This window comes from Panulirus ornatus, chromosome 56 (genome assembly GCF_036320965.1).
Source record: "Panulirus ornatus isolate Po-2019 chromosome 56, ASM3632096v1, whole genome shotgun sequence".
In the NCBI taxonomy this organism is placed as follows: Eukaryota; Metazoa; Arthropoda; class Malacostraca; order Decapoda; family Palinuridae; genus Panulirus; species Panulirus ornatus.
Genome location: NC_092279.1, coordinates 21,003,134 through 21,016,560, shown reverse-complemented (window position 1 = coordinate 21,016,560; position 13,427 = coordinate 21,003,134). Strand labels below are relative to the sequence as shown.

The 13,427-nt window shown below is 38.2% G+C and overlaps 1 protein-coding gene across 1 annotated transcript in view; it reads left to right on the top strand.

Annotated features, from left to right (window-relative positions):
- Positions 1-13,427, top strand: part of LOC139765996 (dynein axonemal heavy chain 7-like) — a 178,548-nt gene that overhangs the window by 157,395 nt on the left and 7,726 nt on the right. The window contains 8 exon segments of the mRNA XM_071694035.1: positions 2,770-2,918; positions 3,032-3,286; positions 4,028-4,249; positions 5,486-5,614; positions 6,626-6,781; positions 8,857-9,177; positions 12,677-12,856; positions 13,033-13,179. Coding sequence (XP_071550136.1) covers positions 2,770-2,918; positions 3,032-3,286; positions 4,028-4,249; positions 5,486-5,614; positions 6,626-6,781; positions 8,857-9,177; positions 12,677-12,856; positions 13,033-13,179 — 1,559 coding nt within the window.

Genomic DNA, 13,427 nt, shown 5'->3' with positions numbered 1-13,427 from the left:
ACTAGACTTTCCCTCTGCCAGTGGCCAGTGGCCTGGTAAGAGTGAGACATTAAAGGCTAAGAAGCAGCACTGGAGTTCCATAGTTTTGGAGACTATTGCTGTGGCCACCCTCTTGAGGGAGTTTCAGAAGGGAACAGGCATCATAGATATAAATAGATGTATAGTAAAAATTTTTCCAGACTCACGACAGTGGCATAGCACAATGAAAAGGTTAAGTACAGCGACCAAACCTAGAAATCATATTTTTTTTTTTTTGGCCTAACGTATGATGTGAGCAGTTTGCTGAATATTTTCTTGTTCCTGTACTTGACGGAATTTCTAATATTTGCCAGCTAATAGTTTGTCTCCTTCACAGTTCTCATGACCATAGGTGCAGTTTTGACTACCGAGTTTCACTCAGAGATTCCTGCAGCTTATATCCAGCTAGATGATACCAACTTTTGAATGTTTCTAGGTCTCATTGTTTTGTATGCATTCCTCTTCTCTCTTTAGTTGTTTCATGACTTTGCCATTCATCTGTAAGCTACTAAGATATTAGTCCACTTCCTCTGGCATGTCATTTACATAGATCAAGAACAGCATTGGTCTCAGAACCTAGGTCAGTGTTACATCACTGGTGTTTCCTACATATTTTGAGAAGACTCCTCTGACATGCTGGTAGTCCCCCCCACCTTGTTTATGCCTAGAGATCCAGGTTCTCTGTCATCTTGTGTGCTGTAGTGTCAAATGCTTTCTAGCAGTCCAGATAAACACACTCCACCCAGCCTTTTCTTTTGTATAGAATAGCACTCACTCTCTCATAGAAAGTCTAAGAGGCTTGTTATGCATGATCTTGTGTGCTTTAGTGTCAAATGCTTTCTGGCAGTCCAGGTAAACACACTCCACTTACCCTTTCCTTTTGTATAAAATAGAACTCACTTTCTCATAGAAGTCTAAGAGGCTTGTTATGCATGACTTCCTTTCCGTATATTCAAAGTTGTCTCTTGCTTAGGTAGTCTCTCCTTTGTCAGGAGTCATCCATTTTCTGTGATTATTTCTTTTAGCATTTTACAGGTCACTTTCCCTAAGAGGGACAGACTAGTCTGTAATTCAGTACAACTTCCCAGACTCCTTTCTTAACTCGTAGACTATAGATATTGGGAAACCTGCCTGCCGTTGTATGTGCAGAAAATACAAAATGATAAAGATTCTTAAGAAATATTATATTCTTATAATGTTGAATATGTGCATGCTGAATAATGAATAATAAAAGTGTAAATCATTTATCTACCTTTGTTCGACTGTGGTATAGTGTTTTGTGCAAAGCACGTGAAGAGAAAAAACTCTTATAAGCCTATCATATAAAAGTATAAAAGTAAATGTCTGCATGCGGAAGTATGAAAAATGAAAAAAAAAAAAAATTTACCATTATTCAGCTGTGGTGAAGTGTTGAATTGAGTGTCTTGGGTCTGAAAGCAAACTGGGCATGTGTTATAAAAGTCTCATAAATCTGTAGTATTTGCATAATTGGACTCATACAAGGCATGTCACAGTTTGTGGGTTAAAGATAAAATGATATTTACTCTCCTGCACATTCTTGACATTTTACCTTCCTCTAGTATCAGTATAAGCAAAATTTCAAGTGAAGTGTCAAGTGTAACTGAACACTTCTTCACATATGGAGAAACCACATCAGAACCATAAACCATAATGTGTCAAGGACCTTTTTATATTAATTACTCTACCAGCAAAGGGGGGGTAGCAATGCTGTCTACTGTGGGTCGGGGTGGCGCCGGGAATGGATAAAGGTGAGCTAGTATGAATATGTACAGGTGTATATATGTATATGTATGTGTATATGTATATATATGTGTATGGGAGTGGATGCATCCTTCGTCTGTTTCCTGGTGCTGCATCACTGATTGGGGAAATGGCAATCAAGAGTGAAAAAGAAAATTACCAGAAAGTCTGAGTTAAGAAAACTGAACTTGTGAAATAGATTTAGTGCAATTCGTTCTTGCAGAAGAAAAGCAGAGTGTTATTGTGCACTGATATAACAACACACCCCAACCATTTTTCCATTTTTTTTTTTAATCTTCCTGCTCAACAGTAGCATAATTTCCCAAAAACATAGTACCAGAGCAGCCAGCATTTTCTATCTTGCCATGGAAGTGGATGAATTATTAGTAAGTGTTCATGGGGCTTAGTCATCATGTATCAGGCAACTTTGTTCTTGTAACAGTATATGTAACATGTAATGAAATATAAGATACAGTTTTCCTGAAAACATATCCCCCCAGCAGCCTGCAATTTCTGTCCTGCCAAAGAAATGAAATGGATGAATTACTGGCGAATGTGTATGGTGGTCAGTTATCATGCAGTTGGTAACTTCCGTCGCATATCTACAGGTAGACAGTAGTCAATAGATCAGTATGATGACATCACATGGCAAAAATGAATTGCAAAAGGGTTTTATATGTCAGAGTTAGCAGATAACTTTACAAAGCAAAAGTGTCTACCATTAGTTAAAGGGCAAAGTTGTAAAGATGACAGTAGCCATGGTACTAGAGACAGACTGAATTTTCTTGAATTACTGGCCAAATTTGATATTGAAGGTTGGTTAACTGAGGGTAACTCAGGCTGAGCTAGTTGATTCCTGTAAAGCTGATTAACTCATATATATTATTACAGTTGTTATAGTTATCTTTACTTTACTTCTTTTAATATTTATGAATGGAGAAACATTTTCTTATATATGACTCTTTATGATGTATATTATTTTTCTCTCAGATCTTGAAGCAAGTTTAAAAGATAATCCAGTAATGTGGGGTAATCTTATGTCAAGCAATTTTCCTGAGAAGTCTTTATTTCCTCACCCATGGGATCGTCTTTCGCACGTATCTTGGCTAGTCCTTATCTCTGCTCTCAGACGAGACAAGGTATGAATGAAATACTTTGTTGTTCAAGTGTGTCTTATAAATTTTGACTTTAATAGAACTTATTAAAGCATTAACTCTTGGTTTGTTGAAAATTAATGTGAGAATTTTCTCAGGTTACTTGGGCTGTCAAAACTATCATTGAAGATGTCCTTGGTCCTCATTTCATATCTCTTTCACCTGGAGATATAAGTAGCTACCTGGAGGTCCCAGGGAATGTAAAAGTATCCCGTGCCTCTGGCCTTCCTTGGACCCAGGTACCCCTCCTTCTGGTAACCACAGGAGGAATAGATGCCCTGGAGGAAGTCATGCTTCTTGCTTCTCAGAAACCTGAAATTCCTCTTACCAGTGTCTCCCTTGGTCAAGGACAGGTAATGGAACTCCGTGTCCTTTTCAGTAGCATTTATAGTGGAAGTGGATTCGTAGTAAGTACTGTCTTATATCTTGTTTGTTATTGTCATTAGTATCTGAAAACCTGTCTGCAATATTTTGTTTTGTTAACATGTAGTTTTTGAAATATTTTTCATTATTGCTTAGGGTTTAAATGCATTTTACAACTTTTGAAGTTTCATATGGCTTCACCTTTGAGATATTTTAGGGTGCGGTGCAGACTTGATTTGGAAAATGAAGTGATAGTTTTCATAAGATAACACTTTTCTGCTCTTGTAAGTAGTAATGTTTGATCAACCCTTTTTTAGGATTTATTGTGAAGGTTAGTTGGCTTTGATCTATAAGTTCAGTTTCCTAGGGACGTATGAGTTTAAGGATGAAGACTGGGTGTCTGTGTTTGATTTACAGGGCTGGATTTAGCTGGTTTAAACTGAAAGGTACATAATGCATTATTTGAGTGATTTGGATTTGCAGATTATGGCCCTCCTGCTGCTTTCCAAGGACAGCATAATCTTATGCCAGAGTGTATTAAAAAGACTCCATTGTTTTTGCCCTTTTGCTTGCAAAGTTGTTTGTACAGACTCCATAAAAAGTTCAATTCTGTACATCCTATAAACCTTATGAAAAGTGCAGAAACTAGTCTTTAATCAGAACCAAATTCTCATATTTAAACATTGTTTTCTGCAATACTTTGGTCTAACTTCATGTATTTTGTTATCTAGTCGTGTGTGGCAGAGATGGCTATATTTGCTGGCAATCGTGAGGGTGGATGGGTGGTGCTGCAGAATCTACACCATGCCTTAGAATGGTTACCAACCTTAGCAAATATCATCACTCGACTTTTTACTAGCGGTACAACTAAGAGTAACCTGCGTAACCAGAGTAGTGATGGTTCTCTTAATCCCAACTTCAGGCTGATTCTCACCAGTGAGCCTACAGATAAGGTAATGAATGCTATTCTCTTGTTTTAACCTATGATTAGGGAACATATTTTTCTGAGTTTAAGAGCAGTGAAGAGCCAACAATATTTAAGTATATAGAGTCATATCTCACCTTAGACATGTGGTATTCAACACACAGCCCACTGGCCCCATGTGGCTTGCATATGTTTCTGCAGGAGCCCAAATATGAGAAGAGAAAAAATATAATAAGTAATTGAAAAAGAGGTTGTAAATGATGATTGTGAGTGTAGGGAAAAGTGCTCATTTTTGAACTATCGCATATAAAGTATAGAAGTGTAATTCTTTTATGTACTTAAATATCTTTTCATACAATGAATCTACATGTATTCATTTCTACAAAGCCTTTGCAGCCAGATCAAATTTTTTTTCTGCCTCAGTTGGCCTACATTCTTTTTATAGTGAATGTCACTGTCTTAGACTGTTTCAACAAGAGAGTTATTGATTCATTACTGACACCCAGCAAAATCACTGATGTCTGTGTAGCATTGAGTTTACTTTGCCATGACATATAAGCTTTCCTTGATATTACATGTATAGAATTATTAGATTTCTCTCCTTTTTTTTCTCTAAATTTTGCATATATTACAGATACAAAGAGAGTCCTACGAAAATCCATTGATGCCTTGATTTTCAAATTACAGTTCATAGTATTCACATCTTTACGATATTTCTAATATACAGTTACTTATTGCCAGGATTTATCACTTGGAGAAATTTTGTTTTTAAGATGCTTGAAAAATTTACTTTAAAGAGATACATAATTTACATATTTTTATCATATTTTGAACTGTAGTGCTGCTCCTTAGCCTTTAGTGTCTCATCATTAACAGGACACTGGCAGAGGGAATTTCTAGCACAGTGTTTTCAGAGGCTCCTACCTATTGTTCTTACCAACTACTTCAACCTAATGTGTCTTCCTAACATTCTTTCCTAATGTTCTAATCTACACTTTTACATGACGTTCCTACCTACCACTTCTTTTTATTGCTTTCTGTTACTACCTAACCAAGGTCATATTCTTTCATTATAAACCCTTACTGTTCTGGAAAGTTTTATTATGGGTTGAATTAACAGTTAAGGCAAGAATATTATGCACAAAACTCCATTTCTACATACAGATTATTGAACATGATAATTATTTATTTTTAAAGTAGACTGTAATATCACCTCATAAAAGGTTAAGAAATTTCTTGACCAGTATTTGTCTTGTCACAACAGTTTCCTGTTTCATTGTTGCGTAGTGTGGAGAAAGTATACATTGACAGTCCTGGAGATGCTCATTATGCCTTACAGGAAGCTGTCATCACCATTTCTCGCTATGCTTCTCACCTAGAGTTCAGTGATGAGGTAAGGCTTTCAGGTCTTCTGTACATTCACTTTTGCTATCTAGCAGTAGTTGGTTTAGTAACCCATTGATTTCACGTGTTAGAGTTTTTCCAGTGTTGTTATCTATTTCTTCTTAGAAGAGTCACTACTTAACCAGGGAACTTAAAGAGCCCTGCTGTCATTGGGAATGATGTGGTTGTGTGGTGCAGTGATTAGCATTTCTAACTATGAATCGTGCATTTGATCAGGCCTGCCTGGGTTTGAGTCCTAGGTGCAGTAGTAAGCCAACTCTCAACCCAGGTGTTCATCTTACCTTATTGCTGGTCAATAGATACATGTATATATTGAGGTATTGGTGTTAGAATACTCCACTTGCTCAAGAGTTTCCATCAACCTCACCATTTAGCTGGCAGCTGAGATGAGTCACATGTACGCTTAATGGAAGGTTCTAAGAGGTTACTTAGGAGGATGGTGCCAACACTACTGCCAGCTATTAATTACTTTGAAAATTAACTTCCTGGGATTACTGTAACCCCCACTTCACTAACAAAGGCTGACTACTTCATGAAATGAAAGATGGTTTTTAGGTTTCTTTTGTTTATGTATTAGTGACTCCTTTTTGGCATCTTTTAAGTTCATATAAAGTTCATAGAATTCTTTTCCTCAAAATGACTTTGAGATTATAGTAACACCTACTGTTACTCAGTTGAGAATCAGAGGGTCACAGCTCAGTGTTAGGTCCTCAGAATATTGTACACAATATCTCTTTTCATACCATACTTTACAATGATGGCTATCTTTTTTCTCCTTTTGTAACTTCTGTTCTGTTATCTCTGTAGATTTGTAAGTATTCCTTGCATACTTATTTCTTCTTTGATAATTACTGCAGTTTTATGTTGTATTGTCATTACTATATTTGTGTCACTGTTAAAATGCAGTGTCTTAGATATATGTAACCAGGTATCTTGAGTGAAAAAGTGAAATAATGTTGCTTTTTGGAAAAATGTTCATGAACATTTAATGTTATTTCAGGAAGAAGAGGAAGAGTTAGCAACATTCCGCTTGCTACATGGTCTAGGAGTCTTTCACACAGTAGTGAGTGAGCGTGGTCGCCATGGTCATCTTGCTTGGGCTAATCCTCCAACCTTTACTAATGTTGATCTCATTATGGCCATCAATCTTGTAACAGTAAGTCACTACATGTTTCATGATTTTTCTTGCAGGATGTATCTTATTCCAATATTAAAAATGTTATCATCCTAATTTGATTATTATGATAAATTTATTAAAGTGCATTTTTTGTAGTGCCATGCATGGGAGTATGTATATATCAATCTGCGTCTCTGACACCTGTTCCCTTTGAAAACTTCCTCAAGGGTGTGGCCATGGCAAAAGAATCTCCATAACTGGTGAACGCCAGTGCTGCTTTTTAGCCTAAAGTGCCTCACCCTTAACAGGCCACTGACAGAGGGCAACTCTAACGCAGTGTTTTCAGAGGCCCCCACCTAATGTTCCTACCGACTACTTCAACCTAATGTGTCTGTTTAACTTCCTCCATACAAAGGACACATAGTTAATTACTCTTCTAAACTCTGTCATCAGCTTCTGGATTTTTTCTTGCTAGTTTACTGTAAGAGGCACATCATCTACAAACATGCCTCCTTACCCCAAGGGCACTTACATATTCCACTTGCTCTAGGACCCTTGCATTGACCTCCCTTGCAATCCAACCATTATCAGATTAAACACCCAGAGTGACATCACACATCTTTGATGGATGCATACTTTCCCTGGAAGCCATTCACCCTCCTTGCTTTCTGGTCACAGTCTTATTTTACTCTTCAGGTAAAATTCTTCACTGCATTTGATAACTTCCTGTTTACTCCATAAACTCCCTGCAAGTTCTGCATGGCCTCTCTGTGAACCCTTTCATACAATTTCTCCAAATCAATAAATGCTATATACAGTTCACTTTCTTTCTCTAAGTATTTCTCATAAAGTCTTCGAAGCTGACACCTCGTCCACACATACTCTAACTCCTATGAAGCCACTATGTTCCTCTTAAATTATATGTTTTGTCTTTGCCATCACCTTCCCATATACTATTCTCCCATACACTTTACCAGGTATACTCTCTTGACTTACTATATTTATACTTTTATTTTCTGCATACTTGACTACTGTTTCCCATTTTAGTAAGGTAATTCAAGGAACAGATGAAGAAATATCCTCATTTAATCACATTCATTCTCTAGCTATCATGATTATTGCACCAAAATCACAGTCCCCTTTACACACCCGGGCCCCACAGGCCACTTCATATGCCCTTGTTCAGTCCATTGACAGCATGTCACTCTATACCACATTGCTCTAATTCACTCTGTCCTGTGCATGCTTTACACCCTCCTGGATATCCAGGCTCCAAGCACTCAAAATCTTATTCACTACATCCTTCCATATCCAGTTTGGCTTTTCTTTTCCTTGGCCTCTCCTCTTCTGACACATATATCCTATTTGTCGCTTTCTCCTCACTCATTCTCTCCCTATGTTCAAACCATTTCATCTCACCCTCTTAAGTAGCCTCAACCATACTCTTCTTACTACCACACCTTTCTCTTACCCCATCATTTCTTATTCATTTACCCCTCCTAACACTATATATTGTCTCCAGTCATTTTCTTTTCAAAACATTCATCCCATTTAATTCTTTTTCATTGAGGGCCCAAACATTGTATCCATACAATGCTGGTGGGGCTTCTTTACTGCTAAACATACCCACTTTTGCCCTCATAGGCTGTGTTGACCTCTCCAGCCCTCACAGACTGTGTATTGACCTCTTCTTCCACACACTCCTTACTACATCTAGGACCTTTACACTCACCTCATGGCTCACTTTAGCTCCCATGGCTCCACTACTCCCAAGTATCTAAAACACTTCTCCATTCAAGTGTATCCTCCAACTAACCTGTATCATTGTACTTTCAACTTAATAGCCTTGCTTTTATTCACTTTTACTCTTAACTTTCTCCTTTCACAACTTCCAAATTCAGAAACCAGTTTTGGGAGCTTCTTACTCATATATTTTTATGGCAGTTTTTGATAGTATAGAAAAAAATGTATAAGTTTTATCTCTGAGAAATATAGTTTGGGCTTTTATCATCAGAATTTTACTATTAATGTAGTGATACACTTAATCGTCTAACAGGTTATGGCAGTATGCAATTTTCACATGATAATAATAATGTGTAAATTCTGCTTCATAGTCAAGTGTTGAGGAGGGTCAGGTGGTGGAACAGGAGACCTTGCAGTATCTAGTGGGGCAAGTTTTCTATGGTGGCCGTGTCCTGAGAACTGAAGACCAACATGTCATCACTAGCATCCTCAAGGATGTACTTACTATCTCCCTTAAACTCCCTGAGGAAGAGGAAAACCCAAACCCAAGTAATGCATTTTTACAAGACTCAAGGCATGTAGGAGATAGCAGGTCAAATGCTGCCATAGGAGAAGAAAATGAAGAAGGAGGATTGTCCTTACTTTTTCCAGATTATATTGGGAAACTTGATGAACTTCAGGAATTTGTTAAGGTATAAAGTATTGTAGGAGTGTTATAACCATTAAGAAGCATATTTTGAAATTAAGAAGCTGTAAATTGTTATGAAGTTTGCATCACTGGGTAAACTTGTTTAGAAACTTTTAATGTGCGTGATAGTAGAAAGGTTCTTTTTTGTTAAGCATTGAAGCAGTACCTGATGACACACACACAAACACACACACACACACACACACACACACCCCAATACATATTTTCGTAATAGTTGATCTCATATACAGCTTATCTTTACTCTTGCCAAAATGAATCCTTAATTTTTTCATGTTTCTCATATATGTTTACACATGCACACACACACACACACACGGCACACAACACGAGCGCTAGGAAAGAGAGGTGTTGCTTGCTACTGATGCGTTCACTCAACACAGTACTTCCTGACCACATATATGTGGATGGGGTTGTTAGGAAGGTGAATGCAAGAGTTCTGGAGAGAGGGGCAAGTATGCAGTCTGTAATGGATGAGAGGGCTTGGGAAGTGAGTCAGTTGTTGTTCACTGGTGATACAGTGTTGGTGGCCGATTCGGGTGAGAAACTGCAGAAGTTGGTGAATGAGTTTGGTAAAGTGTGTGAAAGAAGAAAGCTGAGAGTAAATGTGAATAAGAGCAAGGTTATTAGGTTCAGTAGGGTTGAGGGACAAGTCAATTGGGAGGTATGTTTGAATGGAGAAAAATTGAAGGAAGTGAAGTGTTTTAGTTATCTGGGAGTGGGTATAACAGCGGATGGAACCATGGAAGCAGAAGTGAGTCACTGAGTGGGGAAGGGGCGAAAGTTCTGAGAGCGTTTGAAGAATGTGTGGAAGGCGAGAACGTTATCTTGGAGAGCAAAAATGGGTATGTTGGTTCCAACAATGTTATATGGTTGTGAGGAATGGGCTATAGATAGAGGTGTGCAGAGGAGGGTGGATGTGTTGGAAATGAGATGTTTGAGGACAATATGTGGTGTCAGGTGGTTTGATCAAGTAAGTAATGAGAGGATAAGAGAGATGTGTGGTAATAAAAAGAGTGTGGTTGAGAGAGCAGAGGAGGGTGTATTGAAATGGTTTGGTTACATGGAGAGAATGAGTGAGGAAAGATTGACAAAGAGGATATATATGTCGGAGGTGGAGGGAACAAGGAGAAGTGGGAGACCGAATTGGAGGTGGAAGGATGGGGCGAAAAAGATTTTGAGTGATCGAGGCCTGAACATACAGGAGGGTGAAAGGCATGCAAGGAACAGAGTGAATTGGAACGATGTGGTATAATGGGGTCAACATGCTGTCAATGGATTGAACCAGGGCATGTGAAGCGTCTGGGGTGAACTATGGAAAGTTTGTGGGGCCTGGATGTGGAAAGGGAGCTGTGGTTTCGGTGCATAACACATGATAGCTGGAGACTGAGTGTGAACAAATGTGGTCTTTGTTGTCTTTTCTTAGCGCTACCTTGCACGCAAGTGGGGGAGGGGGGTGCCAGTTCATGTGTGGTGGGGTGGTGGCGGGAATGTATGTAGGTAGCATGTATGAATATGTACTGGTGTATATATGTATATGTCTATATATGTATATGTATGTATACGTTGAAATGTATAGGTATGTATATGTGCATGTTTGGGCGTTTCTGTATATACATGTGTATGTGGGTGGGTTGGGCCATTCTTTCGTCTGTTTCCTTGCACTACCTCACTAACGCAGGAGACAGTGACAAAGTATAATAGTAAAAAAAAAAATGGGCATTTATTTATATATGTGTGTCTGTGAGTGGATAGGCCATTCTTCGACTGTTTCCTGGCGCTAACTCACTAACGTGGGAAACAATGATCAAGTATGATAGATATGATATGATATATGGATCACGGTGAAGTGGCTGAAGATAGGCAGAATGCATGTATAGTGCCATTGTTTAAAGGCAAGGGGGATAAAGGTGAATGTTCAAACTACACCATAATAAGTTTGTTGAGTATACCTGGCAAATTTATCCCTGGGGATAGGGGATTAAGAATACTTCCCACGTATTCCCTGCATGTCGTAGAAGGCGACTAAAAGGGAGGGAGCGGGGGGCTGGAAATCCTCCCCTCTCGTTTTTTTTTTAATTTTCCAAAAGAAGGAACAGAGGGGGCCAGGTGAGGATATTCCAAAAAAGGCCCAGTCCTCTGTTCTTAACGCTACCTCGCTAACGCGGGAAATGGCGAATAGTTTAAAAGAAAAGAAAAGAGACCTGGCAAATTGTATGGGAGGGTATTGATTGACATGGTAAAGGTATGTACAGAGCATCAGACTGGAGAGGAGCAGTGTGGTTTCAGAAGCAGTAGAGGATGTGTGGATCAGGTGTTTGCTTTGAAGAATGTGTGAGAAATACTTAGAAATACAGGTAGATTTGTATATGACATTTATGGATCTGGAAATGGCATGTGATGGGGTTGAAAGAGATGCTTTGTGGAAGGTCTTAAGAATATATGGTGTGAGAGGTAAGCTGCTAGGAGTTAGAAGTTTTTATCAGGGTGTAAGGCATGTGTGCAAGTTGTAAGAGAGGAGATTGAATGGTTCCCACTTCAGGTTGGTCTGCAGCAGTGGTGTGTGATGTCACCATGGTTTGATTTGTTAATGAATGGGGTGGTGAGGGAGGCAAATGCAAAGTCTTGGAGAAATTAACAGATTGGATGTTTGTAGAAAGCAATGTATGATGAAAGCCATACACTGAGGAAAGAGATGCTTGAAGTAAAGACAAACTAGAGGCTGTTGCTGAAGTGATTACAGAATAGGGTATAAATGGTTGTGTTCATTACATCCACATTTTAGCTTGTGATGTAAACCCTTATTCCTGTACAGGAAACTGGCAGGCAGTGGTTTGTGCATGGTGACCATTTAGCGACAGTGGTGTGATTACCCACAGGTTATCACTGGGATATAGTGTATCATTCCCAAGGTAGATGGGTTGTCTCATTTTCCTTGCTCACCTTGCTGACTCTGGTTAGAAAGAAGTATATACATTAAGTACAAATAGATTCTGACAATATTGTCCCACACAGCTTTTTAAGCTTTCTTGAAATTTCCATCTGAAAATTTATGGGAATTCCATCCTTAATGCTACAGATTCTCCTAACTTATGGAATCTGTGGTTATGGCTTTACAGGCTCTTATCACATTAAGAATTAGCTGAGCGTTTTACTCTTTGTTCATTACTTGATTAGTGGATTCCTTGCCTAAACCAAAATTCCACTTAATGGTGGCATTATTTTGGGTAAAAGTATTGTAAACAAATAAGGGAAGTATCAGTAGACTTAGAAGTAGATTAAAGATAAAGGATTCTGGAGATATATGTGGAGGTTTTGATTGGTGGAGAAGGTTCTGTGTAATATACCCTTTTGTTTAAAAGATAATGTTCATGCAGTATTGATAAGTGATCTCTTTACATTTACAACCTCATTTTGACTTGAAAACCTTCTTCATTATAGGTTTCATTTACAGTTCATTAATAGTTCCAATTCTTCCTGAAAAGGGGGTTACAGGTTTAGAACGACCTGAGGTCTTTGGGCTGCCTGCAGGAGTACAACATATTCAGGAGATTGAAACAGGTCAGCAGTTCCTTACCGCTCTGGCCACTGTTGGTGGGACACAGACACTTCAGGGCACAGCTGAAAGGAGCATGGCTAAGGAATTGAAAATGCTGAAGAAAATGGTAATACAATGAATTATTTATGGGAGCGTTGAAATGACTTATCTTTGCTGGATAATTCGTTCAGAATTTACTGTAATTTATTGGCACTGTATTTTCACCTGTTCCTAATTATTGTTTATATAATATAGATGGGAATTTACTGCAATAGTAATTCAAGAAAGTACTCTGTTTTATAGTTACCAAAGCCAGTTGATAGAGTGGAAGAAGTGAGTCAGCTTGAAGACAAGGAACTGGTTGATGTGATAAAGCGGGAAGTTCAGCAGTACAACAGCATCTTGCATGCTATCACACTGTCCTTAGATGTTGCTTTGGAGGCAACAACAGTATGTGATGTGCTTCATATCTTTTTTTATTTATCTATTTTTTACAGCAGACTGAAAATTATGCTCTGTATTCTTAGATGTAATAACCTTTAAGAAAGATGAAAAGTGTAAAGAAATTTTATATTTACAAATTTATTTTTAGCATTTTACAGGAAATTATACTTGAGAAAAGCATGAATTTTCCATTTCGTTTGCTTAAGATGTGGATGTATTGCTATATGTTTTACTGAATTTTTTCACAAGTGATA